The 23751-nt window shown below is 48.5% G+C and overlaps 1 protein-coding gene across 36 annotated transcripts in view; it reads right to left on the minus strand.

The window, feature by feature from the left end:
* CLASP2 (cytoplasmic linker associated protein 2) overlaps positions 1 to 23751 on the minus strand; it is a 2478243-nt gene that overhangs the window by 32058 nt on the left and 2422434 nt on the right. For all 36 annotated transcript variants that reach the window (XM_069613152.1, XM_069613157.1, XM_069613154.1 and 33 more), the window contains one exon: positions 19002 to 19118. In XM_069613152.1, coding sequence (XP_069469253.1) covers positions 19002 to 19118 — 117 coding nt within the window. The remainder of the gene's footprint in view (positions 1 to 19001; positions 19119 to 23751) is intronic.

Consider the following 23751-nt stretch of genomic DNA (forward strand, 5'->3'; position numbering starts at 1 on the left):
TGTGCCCTCATTCCATCTATTCATATTGCATATTAGGGGGAGTGAGTAACAGGGGGAAAAAGTGATCCCATTGTCTTTGATTGAAGTCATATCAAGTTTTATTTCTGTGTTGCATTCGTTCCTATCATTGCAATTTCTTGAACCCATACAAAGTATTCTCTGCTATATTATTCTTCCTATTCCTACTCCTAATTGTTTAAAGAGATTGTTGATATTGTAATATTACCCAGTGCTGATCATTGTTCATATTCATAAGTGTGATATTCAGATATTATTCATATTCATAAAAGTGTAATCTATATATTGTTCAATTCTTCAAATAAATCTTTTAATTTACAAAACAAACCTTCTTCTTGGTTCAGTGAGAGTGGGGGGATTCAAAGAGAGGGGCGTTATATAAGGGTACATGTATTAGCCTCAAGGATCATGCACCACCCCCACACTATACAACCTATTCACACTCCCGCTATTCAATGACCTAGAAGAATTCGGCATAACTTTCACCAATTATGCCGACGATACTCAGATCCTTCTCCCACTAACCTGTGACTACGAACTAGACCTAAAAACTCTTCAAAACACTTATGCCATCATCCAGGCCTGGATGGCAGCCAATGGCCTTTGTCTCAACGGAGACAAGACAGAGATCCTATTGGTGGGCCCCAAGGAGATCCTCAGCAAACTAGACAGCAAATACAGCACATTTGTAATTGAAAACTCAGTAATCTCAGTCTTCCCTGCGGTAAAAACTCTGGGAGTATACCTAGATTCTACCCTGTCCATGGACAGACATGTCAGTTACATCTCCTCCTCAGCAGCCCTAACAACCAAAATAATCAACGCAGTAAAACCTTACCTGTCCACCACTAACCGCCTCAACATCGCCAGGGCCACCATAGGCGCTAAACTGGACTACTGCAACGTCCTCCTACTAGGCACCTCGGCCAAAAACATTAATAGACTGCAAAACGCACAGAACAACGCCCTGAGAGCAGCCCTCAATATTCCAAGAAGGGAACATATCTCCCTAGCAAGACAAAATGCCCATTGGCTCCCAGTCAAAGAGCGCATTCAGTTCAAGACTCTCACCATTACACACAGATGCATATCCCAATCTGCCCCCAGCTACCTTACTGAATGGATACAACCAGTTCTGTCACTTAGACCCAAAAGGGACCTATACGCTAACCAACTCTCAATCCCCAACTTCACTAGAGTCAGAGCGGGCAGCTCGAGCTTTGAAGTCCTAGCGCCAAGAGCTGTCATGATCTCTGCTTCCAAAAGGTCAGGGTTTTCCCAACTCCCTTGGAAGCAGATCCATAACCCAGGTTCCGAGTGCCAACCAGTCCCAATTGGGACCTTTTGGACCCAGTCCTGGAGCCAGTGGCACCAGGCTCATAAATATGCCCAGTCCCAGCGCTGGAAGCGCCGGGCTCATAATGCTTGGGTGGACTTACCTGCAGCAGACCATGCTGCTTACTTGCCCGCCAGTTGAGCCTCTGATCCTTTTCTGTTTGGAACTACTTTTCCTGTTGGGTGGGGCAGGAGCCACTCCCTAGATTCTGAACACTGGAACTCTTCTGGAAAGCAGGAACTCTTTTCTTACCTAGGCGTGGCTGTGGAGACACCTAAGCACTACAGGAGGCTATTTAAACCACACCCGATGGATGAATCTTGCTTTGCGTTATTCTGCATCCTCTGCAGCAGAACGCTCATCGTGTCTTCTGCATCTGATCCTGGGCCTAGGGAAAAAGGCTTACCATCCTGAATCCAGTCTTCAGCAACACCTATAAAGACAAGAAAGAACAGGTTAGCATTACGGTCTTCAGTGACAGCTCTTCACTTACCTGGTCCATCGGCTGTCACCAACGCCTCGCGCTGCATTCCGGCATCTGAAAGACAAAGGCTTACCTACTCTTCGTGCGCTCCGGAGGTCTTCACACTGCATTCCGGCATCTGAAAGACAAAAGCTTACCAACTCTTCGCACGCTCCGGAGGCCTTCGGCGCTGCATCCCGCATCTGAAAGACAAAACAAGGTGCGTTTAAAGACATTGGGGAACTTTAATACTCACGTGCCATTACTCCTTTCCACATCTAACCCAGTGGGTATTCCGGCACCCTGCAGCCGCTCCGAACTTGTACATGCAAAATAAAAAGACAGTTAGAGCGCATCGTGAAGCAGGCAACAAGCGCTTACTTACGTGCTTCCAGGCGCTTCTATTCATCACACGGGCTCCATCTTCAACTCACTTCAGCCCGTCATCCGCCATCGCCGGAACCCTGCAAAACAAGAAACATCATTACTAAAGACTTTAAAGACATTAGAATTACTCGAAACTTACCGTTCGTGCAGTAAACGACGGACAGCAGTCCTCTGAAGTCAAGAGGCCTGCTCCCCTTATCCAGTGAAGAAACTGGTTACAGCACCCTGCCCCGAGGCAGATGGAGAGCACGGCGTTCACTTACCTAAGGTGAGAGCGTTAACCTTTGGGGTTCTACAGGAGAAGAGAAAGGGAAGAAGAGAGAGACATTCAATAACCCAGTTCCTTAATCCCATATTTTCTATCTGCAGACATCTTACCCTTCAAGTCAGACATACAGTGCACAGAGGTCCAGCCCAAAGAGCCAGCCGTGTGTTACACATCACCTTTGAAGATACGGTATACGCCCAGTCAAGACCGGCGCCTCTACGGGAATCAGGTGAGCGTTACAAGAGCTTGGAACACCCTACCGCCTAAACTAAGAGCGGAAACATCCCTCATAGCTTTTAGAAAAGCTCTGAAAACCACCCTCTTTAAGTGAACCCCTCTTATAACACCACTGCATACATCAATGTCTGTAAAATACAACTGTACCACGCTCACAGTTCCCTTGTAACCTCAGAACTGTAGCCATGCCTGTAACCATGTCGTCATCTGTGTTCACACGATATCTCTTCATGCCAAGTAAACTCGCTTGTAACCGCGCCACGATGCCCATTTTGACAGAAAAATATATAAATAAGGGTTTCCATTGGGCATCCCATACCAGGCATTGACTTAGTTGGAGTGCTGGGTTGAAACCCCATACAACACGCACCCATGGGTGCCATAAGGGTATCCCAAGGGGCGTTGTTCACCAAAAGGAAAACATGAAGAGCTGCACTGCCAGAGGTCCAAGCTGGACCCCAGTGGCAGAAAACAGAAAAATACACACAGATAAGTGGTAGGACAAGGACTAGGAGCCCCTGACCCTCCGTAAGGCATTTCCAGCATCACAGGCGGAATATCGCAGGACTTGTTTTCAAAATTCGAAAAGGGACATTGACTGGGCATGTTTGTAATACTACCCCTAGTGTGACGTCTATTGTACCCAGGGTCCATCACGTGTCGAGGTCCTTCAGATCTTTTTGTTTCTGACATGAGGATGCATGAATTGTTTGTGAGAGTACAAAAAGATAAAGTAGAAAAGATAAAGATAAAAACATCTATGATGTATGCCTTCTGAGGCTTGTGGCTCTGTTTAGATCACATGCTATGCAAAGATTAGCGAGCAGTCCCTGGAGAAGGAGGTGGGTTGTGTGAAGGTACAGCTGCAAATAGATGTTTTAATACCTTTGTCCCACCTGTGAATCTGCCTGAGTGTGTGTGTGTCCAAGGAGTAAAGCTGAGTAAAGGTATGAATGGAACTCCAAGTAGCAGCTTTGCAAATTGCATGTAAATGAACATTTGGAATAAATGCTAAAGCCGCCCCTGTGCCTCGACTAGAGGTGGCTCTTGGTGTAAAAGGTAAATGTTTCTTTGATAGAGAATAGCAAAGCTAGATGCATTTGACTACCCATCTGGAGATCACGTTTTTAGAAACATGATCTCCTTCTCTGCCAACTGCTATGGATACTAAGTTGGTCTCTTTTCCTTAGTGGATTAGTTTTCCACTAAGGAAAACCAACCTCCTAAAATCTAGGGTATGTAGGCTTTTTTTCTGCTGAATTTGAAGGATGTTGGAAAAAGTAGTAAGTTCAATAGATTTATTAACATGGAACTTCGATATAAATTTTGGTGAAAATCTCGGATGTGTTCAAAGAACCACCTTGTCTTTGTGAATGATAATGAATGGGTCTTGGACTGAAAGTGCTTGCAGTACACTGACTCGTTTTATAGAAGTGAAAGCCACCAGAAAAGCAGTATGTTAGGGAGAGTTCTCATTCAATGGCTAATTTCCCTTACCTAGTGAGTGCTCCAGCAGCTTTGCTGGATTTTCTGGAGTTATTTCTTTCACTTGGTAAGTGTGTGAGCTTTTCTCCCACTCTTACCCATGTTGGCCATGTCTGTTTCATCTGTTTTTGAGATTGTGGACTCTGGAGTACACCACTTCAGTAGCCCCCTTCTGTTGTGTGCTACACAGCACCTTCAGTGCAGTAACACAGGGTTGTCTTTTAGACTTCCCACCGACTCCATTTCTGGGGCTGACTCCTGTCCCTCAGAAAAAGGTAAAGTTGCCATTAACTTTACTAGTCATTTAACCACAGATCCAGTACACCCCATCTTACATGGAGTACTGGAAGGGGTTAATCCTTAGACCTTTTTATCTGTACCTCCTAGAGCATTGTTTCACTCTTTTAACATTTAGACTTGCTGGTGGCAGTGGTATCTACCCTAACTTTTCTACCGTGATTATACTATATACAAATGTGGTACTGTTTTAGGCTATTGTATTAGCCTCGAACTTAAACCCGCTTGACCATATCCTTTTTCTTTTGGCTAGTTTATTCGCCATTTCTTTTTGTTAAAGTCCTTCTTGTGTTTTACTTTGCGCGGCAAACCAGGTTTGCCTTCTTTGTTCACTGTCTTTTGGCGGGCTTCTGCCAAGAAGCCCTCCTCTAGGCGCCTCGGTGTCTAGGTGGGCTGAATGAGAGGGAGGGGTGTAGTCACCCCCAGCACAAGGCATCTTAGGAAGCCCAAGTCGCACTTTGCCATGATTGGCTGAGGTGGTTGTCCGGGCTGGACAACCCCCCTGCTGCGTGATTGACAGCCAGGCTGTGTGAATGGGGGATTTTCGCATAAAAGGCAGGTCACTTGAGCTAGAAGTCGGAGTCGCCACTGGAACTACAAGGAACCTAAGAGAAGCGGAGACGAAGTCAGCTGCTGCAACTATCCTGTCCCGGTGAAGCCCTGCTGCAGTCCTGAGCTATCTACCCTTCGACGACCAGAGAAGATCCAGTCCGGAGTCTTCTTCCCTTGAGCTTGGTGGGGATAACCAGCTCATCATCTAAAACCAGAGGATCCTCTTCTTGGTCGAAATCGCTGCACACAGCTGTAGTGGTCCGGATAGCCATCTGAAGAGCCTCTCCTGTTTTTAAGGAGCGCACCTTTTATTCACCGTCGCTGCTGCCGGCCTCATCCCTGAGTGGTGCAGACCCCTCCAGATGTCCTCCTTCGCCTCGAAGCTCCAGGAACCGAGGGTCTGCAGGAAACTACCAGGAACAACTGCCGTGGTACCAGCCTCTTCATTGAATAAGGTACTATGTCCTGCTTGAGGAATTTGGGTGAATCCCTTTTCTTCATCTCCAAGGCTTGCCCTTGTCTTACCACCTCCTTATAACCTTTGCTTCCTCGTTTGATGATATCTAAGTACTCCTGGCTACATTGAATCATGAACTGTCCGACTGTGTGATTCTCGACAACAGGAACCCGGTTCCACTTGGCACTGGCTCCGGCCTATTGACTCTTGAATTTCTGTCCATGAGTGTTCTCGGATTCTGTCTGCCTTGACAAAAATATTGTCTATGATTTTTGCCCCCAACTCTCTCTGGGTATCTCAGGTGCTAAGTGTGTTTTGCCCCGGTAACATTTCTTGCCGCGGATATGCGTTTATTTAATAAGTCGAACTGTCAAAAAATGATCGCAAGTGTATTCCCGGTAACGTCTTTTGTTTCGCAACCCCGGTCCGTTAAAACACAGGGTACTTACCTTGAGCTATACATTGTGGTAAACTAGCGCCCTCCACTCACTTCCTGTCTGCATACTCGGGTCGTCCGCCTCCCCTCCTACTCCATGGTACTCTCTATCTCGCCTATCTACTCTAACTGCTTCTCTATTGACTATCCTGCTCTCCTCACTAAATCCGGTAGGAAAAAGTTTAAAAAGGACATCCTGGTCTCCAACCCAGGCCTCCCTATCGCTGACACCTACACGAGCGCCTGCTCCAAGGAAACTCTCACTGACATTCTCTTTTTCGTGCCTTCTCCTGACCTATGGACCCCTCACATGGTCGCTGTGCTCTCTCCTTTCTCCTCCTCTCCCATTAATGGTGGCACCCGTTGGGATGTCCTCTTGGCCCCTTTCCACTCCTCTAAGGCCATCATTAATGTCTATGCCAACGGGACCGTCTTGGTCCAAGGCCCTCAGGCCAACCTTCACCTCTTTGATAGACGCTTCCCACGCCTCATCAACTTCCTCTCCGCTCCCGCTGTCCCCCCTCCTCTGTCCTCGGCTACCTTGCCTCTCCCCTCCCTCCCTGCCCCTTCTCTTGCTCCCTCTTCAACTCCTTCTCTAACACCTCCGCAGGGCGTACCTCTGATCTGTACCCCTCCCCGGAAGTTTTTCAAGGGTGGCAACCTTCTCCACATTGCCACTCTAAATTCTCGCTCTGCCATCAAGCACTCCTCTGATATCTGTCGCCTTCTTGAGGAACTGGACCTCGACGTCCTCGGTCTCACTGAGACGTGGTTCACTGCCAGCTCTGCCACCAGCTTCGACACACTCCTACCTGAAGGCTACAAGATCCTCTCCGTGCCCAGGCCCAACCGTTCAGGGGGTGGTGTTGCCCTTATCTTCCCTGAGTGGATTCCTGCCACTGTCACTCCTACGCAGACCTACTCCTCTTTTGAATGTCTTGTCTGCCGACTCTCTCTCTCTCCTAGCCATTCCCTTACCGTGGCTACTATCTATCGGCCACCTGGTCAAATTTCCTCCTTCCTCTCTGAGTGGGCTGACCTCTCCTCCTCACTCCTGTCCTCAACTACCCAACTCCTCTTTCTCGGTGACTTCAACATCCACCTCGATGCCTCCTGTCCCCCCACTGGTCTCTTTCGCGAACTCTGCAACTCTCTCTCACTCTCTATTCTCCCGTCTGGGCCTACCCACTCTGCAGGGCACACTCTTGATGCTCTGATCTCCTCTGACCTTCCCCTCTCCCTCCCTCTCTCCACTCCTCTCTCCTGGAGCGATCACTTTCTCCTATCCTCCCACCTCTCCCTCCCTACCCCACAGGCAAAGCCACCCTCTTCACTGCCACCCACCTTCTCGGTCATCCGACCCATGAAGCGCGTGTCAGCTGAGGCTTTCGCCGCTACCTTCTCGCCCCCTCCTCCCCCCTCGGCTGACTCCCACCCTGACACAGCCCTCTCCATGCTCTATTCCGCTATAACTGATACTCTCGATATCCTTGCCCCCGTCATGAGAATCCGCCTGAAGCCCAAAGCCAAATGTAACTCCTGGTATGACTTGGATCTCGTCACCCTAAAACGCAAGTGCAGGGTGGCAGAGAGGAAATGGCGTGCTTCATGTTCATCCTCTGACAAACTGGCCTGCCGCCTGCTCCAAAGGCAATACCGGCTCTCCGTTCTCACCAAGAAGAGAGCCCTTATCCAAGCCCGCATCTCTGAGGCATCTAACAACTCGGCCGAACTCTTTAAAATCTGCAAGGAGCTGGCCAACCCTGCTGCAGTCTCTACCTCTCCGGTCCCCTCCCAGGCCCTCTGCACTGCACTGGCCTCGCACTTCATCTCAAAAACTCAGGACATCCTATCCTCGCTCTCCTCCTCTCTCCTCCCTCCCTCTCTTCCCGGCTCTTCCTCTTGCTCTCTTGCAGCCGCCCCTCCGCCCCCCTTCTCTGCTTTTCCACTTTTTTCTGCTGATGAGGTTTCCAGACAAGTCCGATCTATGAAAGCCTCGTCAAAACAGGTTCACCCCTGTTCCTCCAAAACCATCAAGGACCACATCGACTCCCTGGCTCCTGCCCTTGCAGACTTTTGCAACCTCTCATTCGCCTCTGGAGTCTTCCCATCCCCCCTCAAGCACTCCCTTGTGCACCCCCTCCTCAAGAAACCCTCTTCCGACCCCTCCTGCCCCGCTAACTATCGCCCAATCTCCATTACTCCCTTCCTGGGCAAGCTCCTGGAGAAACTGGCCATCTCCCAGCTTAACCTCCATGCTGAATCTGTTGGTAATCTTCATGACCATCAATCCGGCTTCAGAGCGGCCAGAAGCACGGAAACTGCTCTCCTGAACATCCGTGAGGACCTGCTCCTGAACCTCGATTCCAACACTCCCTGTGTTCTCATTCTGCTCGATCTCTCCTCTGCCTTTGACACTGTCAACCATGCCATCCTGCTAAACCGCCTCCGTGATAACCTGGGTATCACTGGTCAGGCTCTGGCATGGCTGACCTCCTTCCTTTCCGGTCGACCCTCCCAGGTCCAAATGGGCTCCTTCCTCTCTGACATCTTTTTCTCCACCTGTGGTGTCCCCCAGGGATCCAACCTCTCTCCCTGGCTTTTCAACCAGTATCTGGCACTCCTTGCCCACCGCATCGCCGCTCTCTGCCCCTACTTCCAGTGCTATGCGGACGATACCCAGCTCATTTTCAGGCTACCCTCGGCCTCCTCCTCTCCTTCCCTCATCTCCGACTGTCTGTCTGCTATCAAGGAATGGTGTGCCGCCAATGACCTCTGCCTTAACGCCAGTAAGACTGAGATTCTACTCATCGGCACACCCACTCCCTCCTTCCCTTCAGCTCTCTGGCCGGCCTCCCTTGGCCCCCCTCCTGCCCCTACCTGCAAGGCTAAAAACCTCGGGGTCATCTTCGACTCCACACTCTCCTTCTCTCCTCATATATCTGACGTCTCTAAGAAGTCTCACTACCAACTGCACCTCCTCAGAGGTATTCTTCCCTTCCTCTCCTTCCCCCAGAAGCTCACTGTCTCCCGAGCCCTGGTTCTCTCAAGGCTGGACTACTGTAACAGCCTCTATCTAAATCTGCCTGCCTCCACTCTCCGCCCTCTGCAACTTATCCAGAACAGAACTGCGAGACTTGTCCTTGGCCTCAAGCCCAGGGACCGTATCTCTCCTGGACTGAAATCTCTTCACTGGCTCCCAGTGGCTGCGAGGATTAAGTTCAAAACCCTCTGCATTGTCCACAAGGCCTTCTGGGGCCTGGGGCCTAAATACCTTCAACTCTCTCTTCCTAAATATCTTCCTTCACGAGCACTTCGCTCATCCGTCTCCAACTCCCTCATGGTCAGCCGCTTCTCGAAGCAACGAGCTGGGGGTAGATCTCTCTCCGCAGCAGGGGCCTCCCTCTGGAACAGCCTTCCTGCCTCCCTGAAACTTGAGGAGAACCATCTCCGGTTCCGGAAGCACCTCAAAACCTTCCTCTTCGCTTCTGCCTTCTCTCTCCCTCTCCCCTGCTAAACCTGCTTAACTCCCCACTGAATTCTGCACTTAACCTGCATCTGGGCCACTCTCAGCGACCTCGGTCCAGGGCCCAGCCACTCTCCACCTGCACTGCCTCCCTTGGCCCCCCCTGCACCGTGGGACTGTCACTGTATCCCTACAGCCCCCTTCCCAGCACTTGCTATGCACTTACCTCGCACTTGCCACCAGCTGGCCCTTTTTATTCCTTATTTATTTTACGCTACTTACCTTGTACTGCACTTTCCCCCCCACCTCCTCCCCTTGCACTTTCTCCTTTTTCCCCTTACCTCGGCACTTGCGCGATCTGAATGACACCTGGCCTAGTAGGATCGTTTGTCTGTCTTTCCCTTGTTTCCCCCCCCCCGCCTCGTCGCGCCTTGAAACACTTGTGTATAGGCGCGTTACAAATACCATATCATATCATATCATATCATATACTGTACAAAGTGAATTGGTTGGTTGTAGTGTATTTTACGTGTAGTTTTTGAATTAACAGAAGTGTCGTGTTGATAACATATGGTTTAAAATAAATGTACTTCTATTTTTTACCTGAAACCTTGAGTCAGTGTTTGCTTGAGTCACAGTAATTGTGGTCCCATTGTGTAATCTCTGCTACTGCTCATATACTCTTGAGATAAGCCTGGCTGCTCCGCTACTGCTACAACTTTAACATAGTAGTACAGGCTTGTACCAAAGGTAAAACTTGTATTGCCACCTGTAGTCTTAATTGTGTGCAGTGGTCCCTAAGGGCTCTACACAGGATTCTGCCTAACACAGTCTGGCATGTTAAATGCTTCAGACTGCCTTTATGCATAGGTGCAAAGGGTGGACCCATGAGCTTTTTGAGTACAACATTGAGGTGCCAATCGGTGGTGGATTAGAAATGGGATGATAGCATTTCTTTACTCGTTCCATGAATGCTTTGATAACTCGTACCTTCCACCAGGTTTTGTTTGTTAGAGTACTTTGATGGAATGGAGTAGGTAAAGCATTTAGCATTTAGCACATATGTGCGATGGAGAACAGTCAATTGGATTCATGTTGCGTGACCTGCACCAAATGAGAAATCCTTTCCACTAGTTAAAATTACATGCATTACTCACCGTAATAAAAACATCATTCTCTGCTCTTTGGCATCGAAATTTGTCTCCAAGGGTGTTGGACAGAGGCTCTTGACTGTCCTCGTAGGTATTGCGAGCATTGGGGCACCATGGCGTGTCTTTAGACTTGTCCGCGGCACGCTCCATGCATTTCGACAGTGTCTTAGGTACCAGCCCAACGGCCGAAGTAATCCTCGCAATGCTTTCCTCAATCTCTGCCGAATCGGCGTGAGTTAACGGGTCAAAAGGCCCATCGGTAGATTTACCGCCTACCGCGGCGTCAGAGAGCCTAGCGGTAGATTGTTCAACCTATGGAAAGGCTAGGAGGCCTAGTTGTAGATTTCGGGCCCACCAGGCCTTTAGGGGGCGCCGGAGCGTCGACTGACCACGCTACGGCGTGTAAACCTGATTTTGAGGTAGAGCCCTTGTTTTTGAAATGTCCAGTCGCAAGATGCTGTTGCGGATGCGGGGAAGGCTGATCTACCGGATCAGAGGAATCTGTAGAAATTTCAACGGTCCTGTTGGTGCTTTCACTTTTTCGACGGAACCGTCGAAATCGGTGATGGGGTTGTGTGTTTAGTGGTTTCTGTATGCAACCTGTCGCTGGGTGTTGTCCTTGGAGCGAGACTTGCGTCAGGCCTTTAGGGGTCTGGACGGGCGTGGCGGACCTAGAAGTGTCCGCCTCAAGGTCTATGACATCCAACACCGATGTTTGGTCATCGTCAGTGCCCCCGTCACTTTCGGCGGGTGTGGCGGTGCGGGAAGAGGGTTCAGCCCGCAACATACTGTACGCGGCCCACCGCTTTACACAGCGCTCCTTAAGGGTCTTGAGCCGAAGGAGCTTACAAGCCACACACCGCTTCTCGTCGTGATCTACAGGGAGACAAGAATTACACGCTCTGTGCTAGTCTTTCCACGGGTACCTGACCCTACACTTAGGGCAGAACCTAAACAGTGTCCTTTCAATAGTGAAAGGTATAAACAAAGATGACCAGACCTAGAGGGCAAAGAGGGGGAAAGAGGAAAGACATAATGAAAGCTATGGCCACCCCGACCCCTCTCTCCCTACTGTGTAGGCCGGCCAGAGGACCCCAGCCATGTGGATGGCTCAGCCGCCGGATCTTAGGCGCCGAAATCCACCGCTGTCGAAACTTCCCGTAGTCTCCGTCAAGGTTACCTTGAATCGCCGTCTAAGTGACTTAAGGGGAAATAACAACAAAGTCAAAATAAAGATAAACAATGTCTCTACAGGGCAACCAGTATCTGGGTGGAAAAAAACAATCTGAGGGACCTCGGGGCGTGAGGGATTTTGGGTACACTACATGTCACGATAGGGATAGTGTACCAGACACGCCTATGCTGACGTCCCCTTTCGGTCCCCGAAAGACCAGATGCAATACTCCGCGGTTACCACTGGATGTCGGACCATATGCACAGCATGTAATTCTAAGCAGATTAACAAGCATCAGAAAACAGTGTATTGTATTCGGCTTTTGTGCTTCTTTGAGGATGTCCATACACTTTTGTGGCAGATTAAAATGTCCAAACTATATGACTTCACGAGCCAAGCTTAGAGTCTCAGGGCATGGATGGAATGTCGTCCCCTTGTGTTGGGACATGATGTTTGATGGGCACGGAAGCTTGATTGGTTTGCACATTGCTAGTTTGAGTAGGTGTTGAAACAATGATTGTCGAGCCCACATAGGAGCTATGAGAATTAGTGTAACTTTTTCTTAGTGCATCTTGTGGACTATTATATTTAGGAGTGGTGTTGGTGGAAAATCGTAAGCAAATTTCCCTGACTAACTCATGCACAGGGTCGTTACCCTTGGAACCTGGTTGGGGGAACCTGGATGCCAATTCTGGGCATTGTGTGTTTTATTTGTTGTCTAGAGGAGGATGTCCCTATTCGGTGAACACATTGTGTAAAATATCTTTGTGAATTTGTCACTCATGTTCTGCGGGTAGCTGTAGACTTCTGCTCAGAGTGTCTGCTAATGAATTTTGTTCCCCTAGAACCTGTGACAAACTGTAAATGTTGCGTTTGAGACCACTTCCAAATCTTTTGGGCTAATCTGGACAAACTTTGAGTGTGTGTACCACCCAGCTTGTACACTAGAGGACTAGAACTGTTTGCCCTGCTAAGTGCTGTTGGAATGCTTGCAGGGCTTTGAGGACTGCTAGCAATTCTAGTCGGTTTATGTGGTTCTTTGCTGTTGTTTTTGTCCACATGTCGTGTGCAATATGATTAAGGTAATGAGCTCCCCATCCCGAGAGTGGCCTGCACTGGTGGGTTTCAAAAAGGTTTCCCTTTTAACATGTTGTCTCTTATCCACCAGCGTAGAGCTTGCACTAAGGTTAGCGAAACAACCACTAGATCAACCCACTGACCACTTACCCAAGACCATTCTTTCTCTAGCCACTCTTGCAACGGGCGCAGGCGCGCGTGTGGAACAAGATGAATGCATGAAGCCATCATCCCAAGCAGACGGTTATTTGACCAGCTGTGTAGTGAGGTACTTGAAATGGCATATTTCGTACTCTCTAGGCTGAGGGGAAAATCAACTCTTCTTGAGTCTTTATAATTGCTCCCAGGAATAGTTTTATTAGACGGGAGGAGACTATTTTTTCCTCATTGATGCAGAACTCAAATTCAAACAGATTGATTTTTCTTTGGGTGGTGTTTTTACAAATTTGTGGTGTTTCCCGTTATGAGCCAGTCGTTGAGATAAGGGTACACTGGGATTGATTCTCTGCATAGGTGCGCTGCTGCTACTGCTAGTGAACACCCTTGGGGCTGATGAAATGCCAAAGGGTAGGATTTTTAATTGAGAGTGTTTGTTTAAAATCTTGAAGCACATGTATTTCCTGTGCGCTGGCAACATTGAAATATGAAAGTATGCATGTCTCAAGTCCATGTTGCCATGAAATCCCCTTGTTTTAACAGCGAGATCACCTCCTGCAGTGTTATCATGCAAAACATTTGAGGCTTGACACGTGTTTTCTGCACGCAGCTCTAGTACAGTGCGCATAGTCAAGTCCTTCTTTGGCACAAGGAAGTACACTGAGTAGATACCCTTGTTTACCTGGTGTGCAGGGACTAGTATGATTCAGCCTTTTTGAAGCAGGGACTTGATTTCTTTTAGAAGAATGTTCTGGTCTTGTGGCAACATCTTCAAGTGTTTTGGAGGATGGTGCTGAGGTTTTTCTAAAAATTCAATGGAGTATCCCCCTGCCACTGTGGAAAACATCCACTGATCGCATGTGATCCTCACCCATGCGTGGGTGAACTGGCAAATGTGACCTCCGACTGGAGTTGCATGGGAGGGAACCTGAATCGAGACATCATTGTTTAGAGGCAGAGGAGCCTCTGGTGGCAGAGGCTCTACCCCGACTTTGTTCTCTTTTATATCCTCTTTGACAAGTGGGTTGGTTACTGCTAGACTGACCATGTGTATTGCCCCAGGAAGAGGATTGTCTCGACTATATCCCATAGAGCGTGCTTTAACATTGCCCGCGAGAGAAACATCGGGTATTGAACAACCCCCGTTGAATAAACAGTCTGTTGGTGATTTCGCCCAATGATTTTAACATCTCATGTTCCTCTTTCGCAATCTTTAGTGCATCGACTGCCTTGCCAAATAGCACATTGGGTTCTATTGGCATGTTCAACAGGACGCAGCCATGCGTGCCGTTTAATCAGGGTGCCTTCTGCTATAATGCGTCCAGCATAATCTGTTGCGTTTAAATTATTCTTTAGGATGCAGCTAGCAGCTTGTTTACCCTCTGAGATGGTTTTTAAAAGCAGTGATTTTAAAGACTCGGGCCCAGTGTCAATCTGCTGCTGTACTGTGTCCTGGATATGGCAGTTGTAACTGGCTAGCAGAGTGGCATTATTGGCGATACAAGTTTGATATGCTGCAGAAGTTGCTACCTTCCTGTCCAATGTGTATAATGTTTTGTTCTCCTTGTCTGGGGGTGCCTCCACAGAAGCTAGCAGGGTGCCCACTCTTTTTCTTGTGGTAATTACCACTAAGGAGTCTGATTTCAGTTGACCTGTGATGTAGAGGGGATCAGTTGGGGCAGGTTTGAAGATCTTTTCAATGCAAGGATTAACTGCTCTTGTTAAAGTGGGAGTAACCATAGACAGGTGGATTTGTCTCTGCACAGACTGGATTAAGGGAATAAACGGTGTTACAGATTTTTTTGTCCTCTAAAATGTCATCTACAAAGTCTGTATCTTGAAGTGCCTCTTGGGTCACAATTTTGAAGTGCTGGGCAGCTTTAATGAGCAGTTCATTGTATTGCAGTTGATTATCAACTGGAGAGTCAGTAACAGGCTGGTCCTGGTCTTCTGGCGATGGCTTTATACATCTGGATTGCCATCGTCATAGAACTGGTCTTGTGTATATTGGTCATCGTGTGAGATTTGATCACCTTGATGAGAGGGGTCTATAATGTGCAGGTCATCTGAAGTGTCCTCACTGTGACTAACAAAAGCTTGGTTTGTGGACGTGCTAGGTTGACAACTGCCTAGTCTCTGTACCTTAGAAGATGGTTCGCCACTTGTCTCCACACGACCCTGTGGTGTTCCAGTACCCTGTGGGTGTCGGAATTCCTCTGGGTGCCTGTCCATAACATCTACAAAGCATGACATTTTCAAATTTTTCTTTGGTCCACTCTGTGCATCTTGGAAATGGGTTTAGTTTTGAGGGGGAGGGTGAGAGTTCTGGGTGACAACCATGTTTGCCATGGTGTAATGCATTTGTTAATTAATTTATTGCATTTGTATCACGTACCTAACCCTCAGGCATCTGGGCGCTTGGCTTAAGAATGTGGTTACAGGACATACATGCTTAAGAATTTGGTTACAGGTCAGTTGACTTAAGAATGTGGTTACAAGTAATTGTGTCCTGAGAGGGTGCAAAGTGTTTCTCTCGAGACTTATCCTCTTTGGGCCTTGAAAAACTGGAAGATTTTGACATTTTGCCTTTTAATAAGTGTCATGGGGACATTAACTTTTGCATTTTCGAAGGGCCGGAACCTATGCATTGATGATTTATGTTTCAATGTTCGTTTTTCGGCACGCGGAAGAAGGGCTTTATTGGGGAAGGGTCGGCAACGGGCCTACTCGGTGCATCTTTGGGAGTTTCGTCTTGTGGTGATTGTGAGAGTGAGGACCCAGAGGACAACGGGCGTGTGGACTTTTCTATCCCTCTCCAGACTGTGTGGCTGTGTTTTACTGATGACTTGGTTGGCGTACAGCTCGGGGTTGTGTCTTTAGTGTGATGATGGATGTGTGTGCTTTTGCCGCTGCAAATTGTCTCCATCACATGGCCACCAACCTGCTTACCGTAGCCAGGGGCCAGCACGTGAGGATCCACGGACACCAATCGTCTTCTGCGTCACTATGTGCGCCGCAGCTGCCTTCCATCAGACTCTTCTGCGCCTGCAACGTCGATAGACAACTTGGCCTGTATGGCGTGGGCGGCCCAATGCTTTGTGCAGCGATCTTTTAAAGTTCTGGGCTTGACAGGTTTGCAAGAATTGCAGTACTTTTCGGCGTGGTCTTGCGGAAGACGGTGATTGCACACCCGGTGCATGTCTTTCCAGGGGTACTTGCAATTGCAAGAGGGACAACATGTAAAAGGAGTGTTTCCATATTTAAATGGAAAGGCAGCACAACGAATAATGCAAAGTGGTTTGAAGGAAATAGGCATTCTCCGAGAATAAGAGTAGATGTCCTCCTCCCACTCTCCCTACTGTGATGGGCGGGAGCCCGGTGAAGGCCGGAGTAGGCAGAATTAAGCGTTTGTCGGAAATCGAGTATCTCTCTTAGACACTGGTAACCGGAGCCGTCCGTCGCCAAAGGTTGCTTGATAGCGAAAGGCAATTAAAGGAAGAAACGGCAAATCTAACTTTAAACTTTGTAACAATAAAGGCGTATAGCCAAGAATCTCTGCAACACACGACCGACTATGCTGGTGGAAAATAACTGAGGGTACTCAACGCGTGAAGGACCATGGGCACAGTAGACTGCACACTAGGGATAGTATTACAAACGCACCCAGTCGACATCCCAAAACTCCCTGTAATAGCAATTACAGTCACAAAAAAAGAAAAATAGTAGGTAACATGGTTTACCAATTATACCAATAAAGCATGCAAGATCAAGTAATAGTCTTTCAAGCTACAGCTTTAGTGTCAACACATGCATGCATAAAATGTTAAAAGGCCACATTTTTAAAGTGCACCACAAGACAAAGTGAAAAAGCAAGCTCAATAGGCTAGTATATCAGTAGATGAGACTATAGACATGCCTATTTTAAATTATACAGCCTTGAGAACATCCACTTGTTTTCCCTCTGTTTGATAATGATGCTGCCTGAAATAAAAATTTCAAGATGGCAGTTAAGCAGTGCCACACAATTTTGGAGACAGCAGGGATGTGGAAGAAGGAAACTCTCCCCATATCTTTTTGCATACAACAGTTACATGAATTAAGGACAAGGCTAACGTCCCTTTCTCCGGACTCCCCACCCTGCACCGTCCACATAAACACAAAACCACAATTTGATGTTCTCCTATAATTGGCAATGATTAGTTCAAACTACAAGCTCAAACAACGGTGCCAGAATTGGAAGACTGTCAACGTTTGATTTTCTTAAGCATTATTACCCAAGGGGGAGGGGGAGGGCATGGGGGCATTACTGGGCCAGGTCATGCCCCGGCCCAGGTAGAAGCCTGAGTGAAGAGAGGGCTTTACCCTTAGCCCAGGGCGTTACTAGGCCCAGTAATTTATTTAGATTTATAGAGCACACTACAGCCCTAGGGCATCAAGGTGCTAAAAGAGGTTCGATTCTGGGTTACATGAATGCCGCCCAAGGAAGAATTCTTGAAACAGGGTACAAGGTTAAACAGCAGCAGTGAAAAACAGGTTGCTTGGTTACAGAGGCTAAGGTAAATGCAGGATAATTACAAACATTAATAAATAAAGAGCCAGGTTTTGATAGCCTTGCGAAAGGCCGCATGAGAGTCAATTAGCCTGATGTGCGGAGGGAGGGTGGGCGTTCCAATGGTGAGCTGCCGCCAGCACGAGTTTTGCATGTTTTGGGAACAGTAATCATGTTAGTGTAAGGTGTTTCTGGTTGGCCTGGAAGAAAGGGGTTTGGAAATCCTTTGGACCAGGTAGGGGGGACGGGCAGGTCAGGGAGACACTTGTCAAGGCAAGAGTCTTGAAAATTATCCTTTCCTTGACCGGGAGCCAGTGGACCTGCTTCCTGAGTCCTGAGATATGGTCCCTGCATGATAGACCTGTGGCGGCCCTGAGGGCGTTATTTTGAGCAATTTGCAGTTTAGCAATGTTTTTATCTGAGGTTCCTACAAGGAGGGCATTACAGTAGTCCACTCTAGAGCCAATTATTGCCCTAGTGATGGTGAGACAGTTCTGTTGAGATAAGAACGGTCTAACTACATTGATAAGTTTGGAGTGATAAGCTCAGGAGGATGCTATGGCGTTAACCTGCCGGTCCATGGTCAGGTTTGGTTCTAAATATATGCCCAGGGTCTTAATTGCCTGTGATACAGTGATGGGGATATTGTCGACTGTGAAGGAACTGTATTGCTTGTCCAGCATGCCCAAGGTGGACAGGGATCCAATCAGCAGAAGTTTGGTTTTCTCGGTGTTGAGGCATAACCAGTTTTCTGCCATCCAGGAATGGATCGTAGAATAGATGGAAATAAGGGTGTTCAGGTCCGACAGGTAGTCCCCGATATGGGTATGAGCACCTGGGTGTCATCAGCATAGTTTGTATATGAGATGCCCAGGTGCCCAGGTGCTTCCCTTGCGAGGGTAATACTGCTATTAGTATCCGGATACTAATCGGTTTTTAAGTTGAGAAAGGACAGAGTCGTTTCTCAAATTAAAAAGAAAACAAAAACAGGGGCAACATGGATCCAGAGAAGGAAGAACGTAGCCCCTTCACCCATTCCATGGTGGTGTCTCACGCACCAGGGTCACTACTCTTTCCGGTCCAGTGCAGGGCAAGAAAGGAGAAGGTGGGAGTGGCAGGGAGTGAAACCTGTGGGAAAGGGGGGTGTGGTACAAGGGGGAGCACTTACCTTGTTCCCGGCAAAGGAGATGGCAGCCCCCCAGCACTGAGGAGGCTCAGAGCAACAGGATTACTGTATGGTAATGACTCTGCGCAGAGCATCCCCAGTGGCTGGGAGGACTGAGTAAAGACAGCCCACATATTTAAAAGAACAAGGAAATAAACTTTTGTGGGACTAAAAGGGTGACTGGAGCGGAGGCCATTGGAAGTGTACAAGACTTTGCAAATAAAATGGACATAATTGTTAATTACATTTGCCATTTTGAAATGGCTGTAGGAAAGCCCCATGTATGTGTGCATTCTCATGTGTGTCAATTAAGCGTATGCCACTTACTTTACTGCCTGTGAGTTGACTGAGATGTGGCTTCAGGTCATCACCAATGATTGCGTAGATGGCTACGAGGCAGAAGACGCAAGCTTTACGCACACTACTCTCTGAATTATCGTAACCCTAGAAAAGTAAAAGCAAAATCACAGTAGAAAGATATATTTATTCTGAAGTCGCAATTTCTGCAAGGTATCAACCGTAGAAATACATGTATTTACTTACTGGCAATTACAAAGAGCTTTGACTAAAGCGCTGTACTTCTGGTTAAAAAACAGACATAAAACAAATGACAAAGAAAAAGTAAGCAAACAACATGAATCAACAATTTAGAGGGGAAAAGAAAAAAGTTGGCAGGATTGTGGTAAGGTATGAAAAACAGAGTGTGGTGGTCTTTCAGTCTTTTTACCGATTTATTTTGTTAGCACAGTATTTTGTGCTGCAATGTATTCCCCATATTTTTGCCACAAAAATGTAGGGGGGTTGTTTGGGTGAGGCAACATGATATGGGTAGGTGGTGAGGTTAGAAGAGGTGAGGAGTGCTGCACGAGGTCTCCCTGACATTTTCACAGCAAAAGAAAATTCAAAAAGTGTGGTAAAAATATACCATGGCGATAGGCAATAAAAACATAGAACAGATAGCAGATGGGGAACAGGTGCAAGTGGATCTAGGTCACCTGGCATAATCCCCGCCCACCTGGTGGCTTCCTGGCTGCTGCTCTTTTTCACCACTTAGCAAGCCCCGCCCACCTGGTGCCTTCCTTCACCATCACCGTCTTGTGGCCAATGCTGGATTTGACTTTTATGGACATCATTCAGTGCGTCACTCTTTCTCAACTCTCATGCTGGACTTCCTTTGCATCTTGTACTGATGGTGGCCCTGAATCATGCTATTCCCATCTTCATCTTGTATCCTGGCTTGCAACATTATATGTTACTACTGACTTCTGCAATTGTATTCGCTCTCCACTCTTGCTTCTCCACTCTTTTTGACTGCTTACTCTGTTCTCTCCTCCTTTCCCTTCTCCCTTTTCCTATCTCCTCCCCTTACTTTCTTGTATGCACTTACTCTATCAGAATTGTCCCTGGACCTAATATGATAACAACCTCGTCTGTTTGCTCCACCCTCCCATTACTGTTTTTTTCCTCCCCACCACACCTCCAGCACTATCTGAAATGTCGTCAGGCCTAGCATGATAGTGGCTTGTTTTGTTCCTCCCCTCCCTTTCTGCACCCCTCTCCCTCACCTTTTGTTTTTCTCCGGCTGTACCAGAAATGTCGTCAGGCTTAGTACGGTAGTCGCCTGTCTGTTTCCATTTCCTTCCCACTCTCCCCCTCCCTTCCTTATCTATGTCTTAGCTCTTGCACTATCTGAAATGTCGTCAGGCCGAGTATGATAGTTAATTTCACATCCTTACTGTTCATGGCCTGTAAGAATGTGGTTGTATTTTCCCTTGTTCCCTCCCTTGCCTTGAAGCGCTCTGAAACACATTGTGTATAGGCGCTATATAAATAAACTATCATATCATATATCATATCATAACATGTGTAGTAGCTGATGGAGTAGATATGGGGAGAAGGACATTGCCAAGTTTGACAATAGTGAGAAGGAAAGTTAAGAGTGATTAGAGCAGATACAGAAGTAATACTATGTACACATATGAATACAATACAGAGAGAATGAAATTGGAGTCAGGTTGAGAAAGCGTGCCAAATGAAAGCAGTAAGAGGGCGAAATATGGGAACAGGGTGGAAGAAGGAAATTTATTCGGATGGTACTATTAAAAAAATTAAGTGTTACTCACCGGAGTGACTAATGTGCTCCTAGTCCATAGTCCCCTTCCCTCCATCCTGTATGGGCAACCCTCGCGAGGGATGGGAACAGAATCCTTTTTCACTAGAAAAAAACAAACGCTTTCCCTTTAAATTGGTGGGGGTGCAGCCTCAGGAGCACAGGCTCTCCTAACACCGCCCACCAGCGCCACACCTGTATTATGCTGAACAACCTTGCTGCTCTAATTAGGGGGGGTGGGGAGGAAGGATGGTGGGACGTAGGGAGGAACAAACAAGTTACTTACCTGTAACTGTTGTTCTCCAGCATGGGGCTGGCATGAATTCACATGCTCATGAATATTCCCTGTTGTCAGGCTGGGAATCCTCTCTAAAAGAAAAAACTGTTTCAGTTTCGTTTCTGAACTGTCTTTCTCCTATAAACCAATCACTGGGCTCTGGGTCATACTACCCCCAGCCAATGACTGCCCTCTCCCTAAGCCCCTCCTCTGGCAGCCATCTTCAGATTTGGTAGCACGTGAAGTGGCAGCAGGACCAAGAGAAGAGCTGCAGAGGGGCAGGAGGGTGGGTTCATATGTGAATCCATGCCAGACCCATGCTGGAGAACAACAGTTACAGTTAAGTAACTTTTTCCTTCTCCAGCATGGTGTCTGGCATGGATCACATGCTCATGAATAAAGAATACATAGCAGTACACACATGCACAACCACGGATCCCTGTCGATGCAGTAGAATTTCTTGAAGGTGTGTGTCGACCTCCACGTAGCAGCCCTGCAAATTTCCAGCAGGGGCACACCAGACAAGAGCGCCATCGTAGCAGCGATTGCTCTGGTAGAATGGGCTCTCAGACGGCCAGGCAACGGTCGGTTCGCCAACCGGTGACGAGTGATGCAGCCGGAGAGCCACCTGGCAATGGAAGCCTTGGACAGGGCCTTCCCATGGTTCACAGTTCCAAAGTTCACAAAGAGCTGAGAAGTCTTCCGGAAACTCTTTGTGCGGGCCACATAAAACTTCAGTGCTCGAGCCACATCCAGCTAGTGCAAAGTCCTTTCAGCCGGCGACGAAGGCGTCGGAAAAAACACAGGTAACACCAAGGGCTTGTTGAGATGAAAGTCCAATGGAACCTTGGGCATGAAGGAGGGGTGCGTCCGCAGCACCACCCTAATTTTGTGGAAAGTCAAGTAAGGTGGCTTGCAGGACAGGGTCTGGATCTCACCTACTCTTCTTGCAAAGGTGATGGCCAGAGGAAAGCCGTCTTCGATGACAGAAACTTGAGCGGAGCTGAATGCAAAGGTTCGAATGGGGCCCCCATGAGCCTAATCAGCACCACGTTGAGTTCCCATGCCGGGGCAGAAGCCTTCACCGGCGGGAACGACCAGAACAGTCCCTTAATGAATTCCTTGACTAGACGGTGCAACCACATGGAAGACCATCCCGGAGATCTGGTGCATCGAGATAGCCGCCAGATGCACCTTGATGGAGGCATGCGCCAGTCCCAATTTAGCCTATCAAAGTAAGGGTTGATCTTCTGTGACCGGCACCAGGTCGCAAAGCGCTTCCATTTGTGTCCGTAGCACTTCAGAGTCGACGATGTCCTGGCCTTGGCGAGCACCTCCCTGCAGTCTGCCGGAAGCTCGTAACCACTGAACTCTAATGCTGCACGAGCCAAGCCTTCATGTTCAGCGATTCCGGATCGTAATGCAGAATTGCTCCTCCTTCCCTGGCGAGTAGATCCGCGACCACTGGCAGCTTGACTGGAGGGGACGTTGACATGCTGAGAAAGTCTGGGTACCAGATCTGCCTCGGCCACGCTGGCGCGACGAGGGTCATCCTGCACCGGTACCGTCCGAGTTGACTGATGAGTCTAAGTAGTAGTGGCAACGGAGGAAACGTGTACAGAAATCGGCCTTCCCAAAGGAAGGAGAATGCATCCCCCATGCTCCCCGGCTGGGGGAACCTGCTGGCGAAACTCCGGCACTTGGTGTTCGTCGCCGTCACAAACAGATCGATCTGCGGACTGCCCCATTTGAGGAAAAGGTGGTCCACTTGATCTTGCCAAAGCTCCCACTCGTGGCAAGAGCGCAGCTCCCTGCTGAGCGAGTCGGCAACAGTGTTCTTTACTCCTGCCAGGAGAAACGGAATGAGGAACATCCCCTGGGCGATGGCCCAGTGCCTCAAGTCCCACGCCTCCTTGGAGAGCGCTGGGGATCTGGTGCCCCCCTGCTTCCGAATGTAAAACATTGTGGTGGTATTGTCTGTGAAGACCCTCTCCACCTTGCCCTGGAGGGACGGCAGAAACATCCTGAGGGCCCAAAACACTGCTAGTAATTACAGTACGTTAATATGCAGCGTCTTCTGGTCCAGCCGCCACAGGCCCCTGGCGTGAAGACATCCGGTGTGAGCTCCCCATCCTTCCAGAGAAGCATCGGTCATGACCATCTCCTGGTACGGGGGCTCTGAAAGTCTGTGCCTCCGGCGATGTTGGAGCGCATGCCCCACTACCTTATAACTCGATGGAACTCCTCGTCGAGTGCGATCCTGTCCTGGAAGCACCTGGACCCAACGGCGTCGAGGAACACCTGGAGCGGACACATGCGCAGTCTGCAGAGCAGAATCAGTACATGCATGACAACATCATGCCAAGCAGCGACTTGATGGTCCTCACCGTGGCGATCTTCAGTGCTAACAGCCGTTGTGCCTTGCCCAAGATGGCCACTATCCTCTCCTCCGACGGAGGCCACCGTGTTGAGCTTTGATCCCAGAAACAGAGCGTCCTGCGAGGGAGTCAAGCAGGACTTTGCATAATTCACCAAGAACCCCTGGTCTGTCAGCAGCTCGACGGTCCTCACTGTGTGGTCGAAGGCAATGTCCCTCGACTTGGCTTGGATGAGCCAGTCATCCAGGTAAGGGTACACGTGAATCCCTTGTAGTCGCAGATGGGCCGCCACCGCAGCCAGGCACTTGGTGA

Source organism: Ambystoma mexicanum, chromosome 5p (assembly GCF_040938575.1).
Source record: "Ambystoma mexicanum isolate Mex_15411 chromosome 5p, UKY_AmexF1_1, whole genome shotgun sequence".
Taxonomy (NCBI): Eukaryota; Metazoa; Chordata; class Amphibia; order Caudata; family Ambystomatidae; genus Ambystoma; species Ambystoma mexicanum.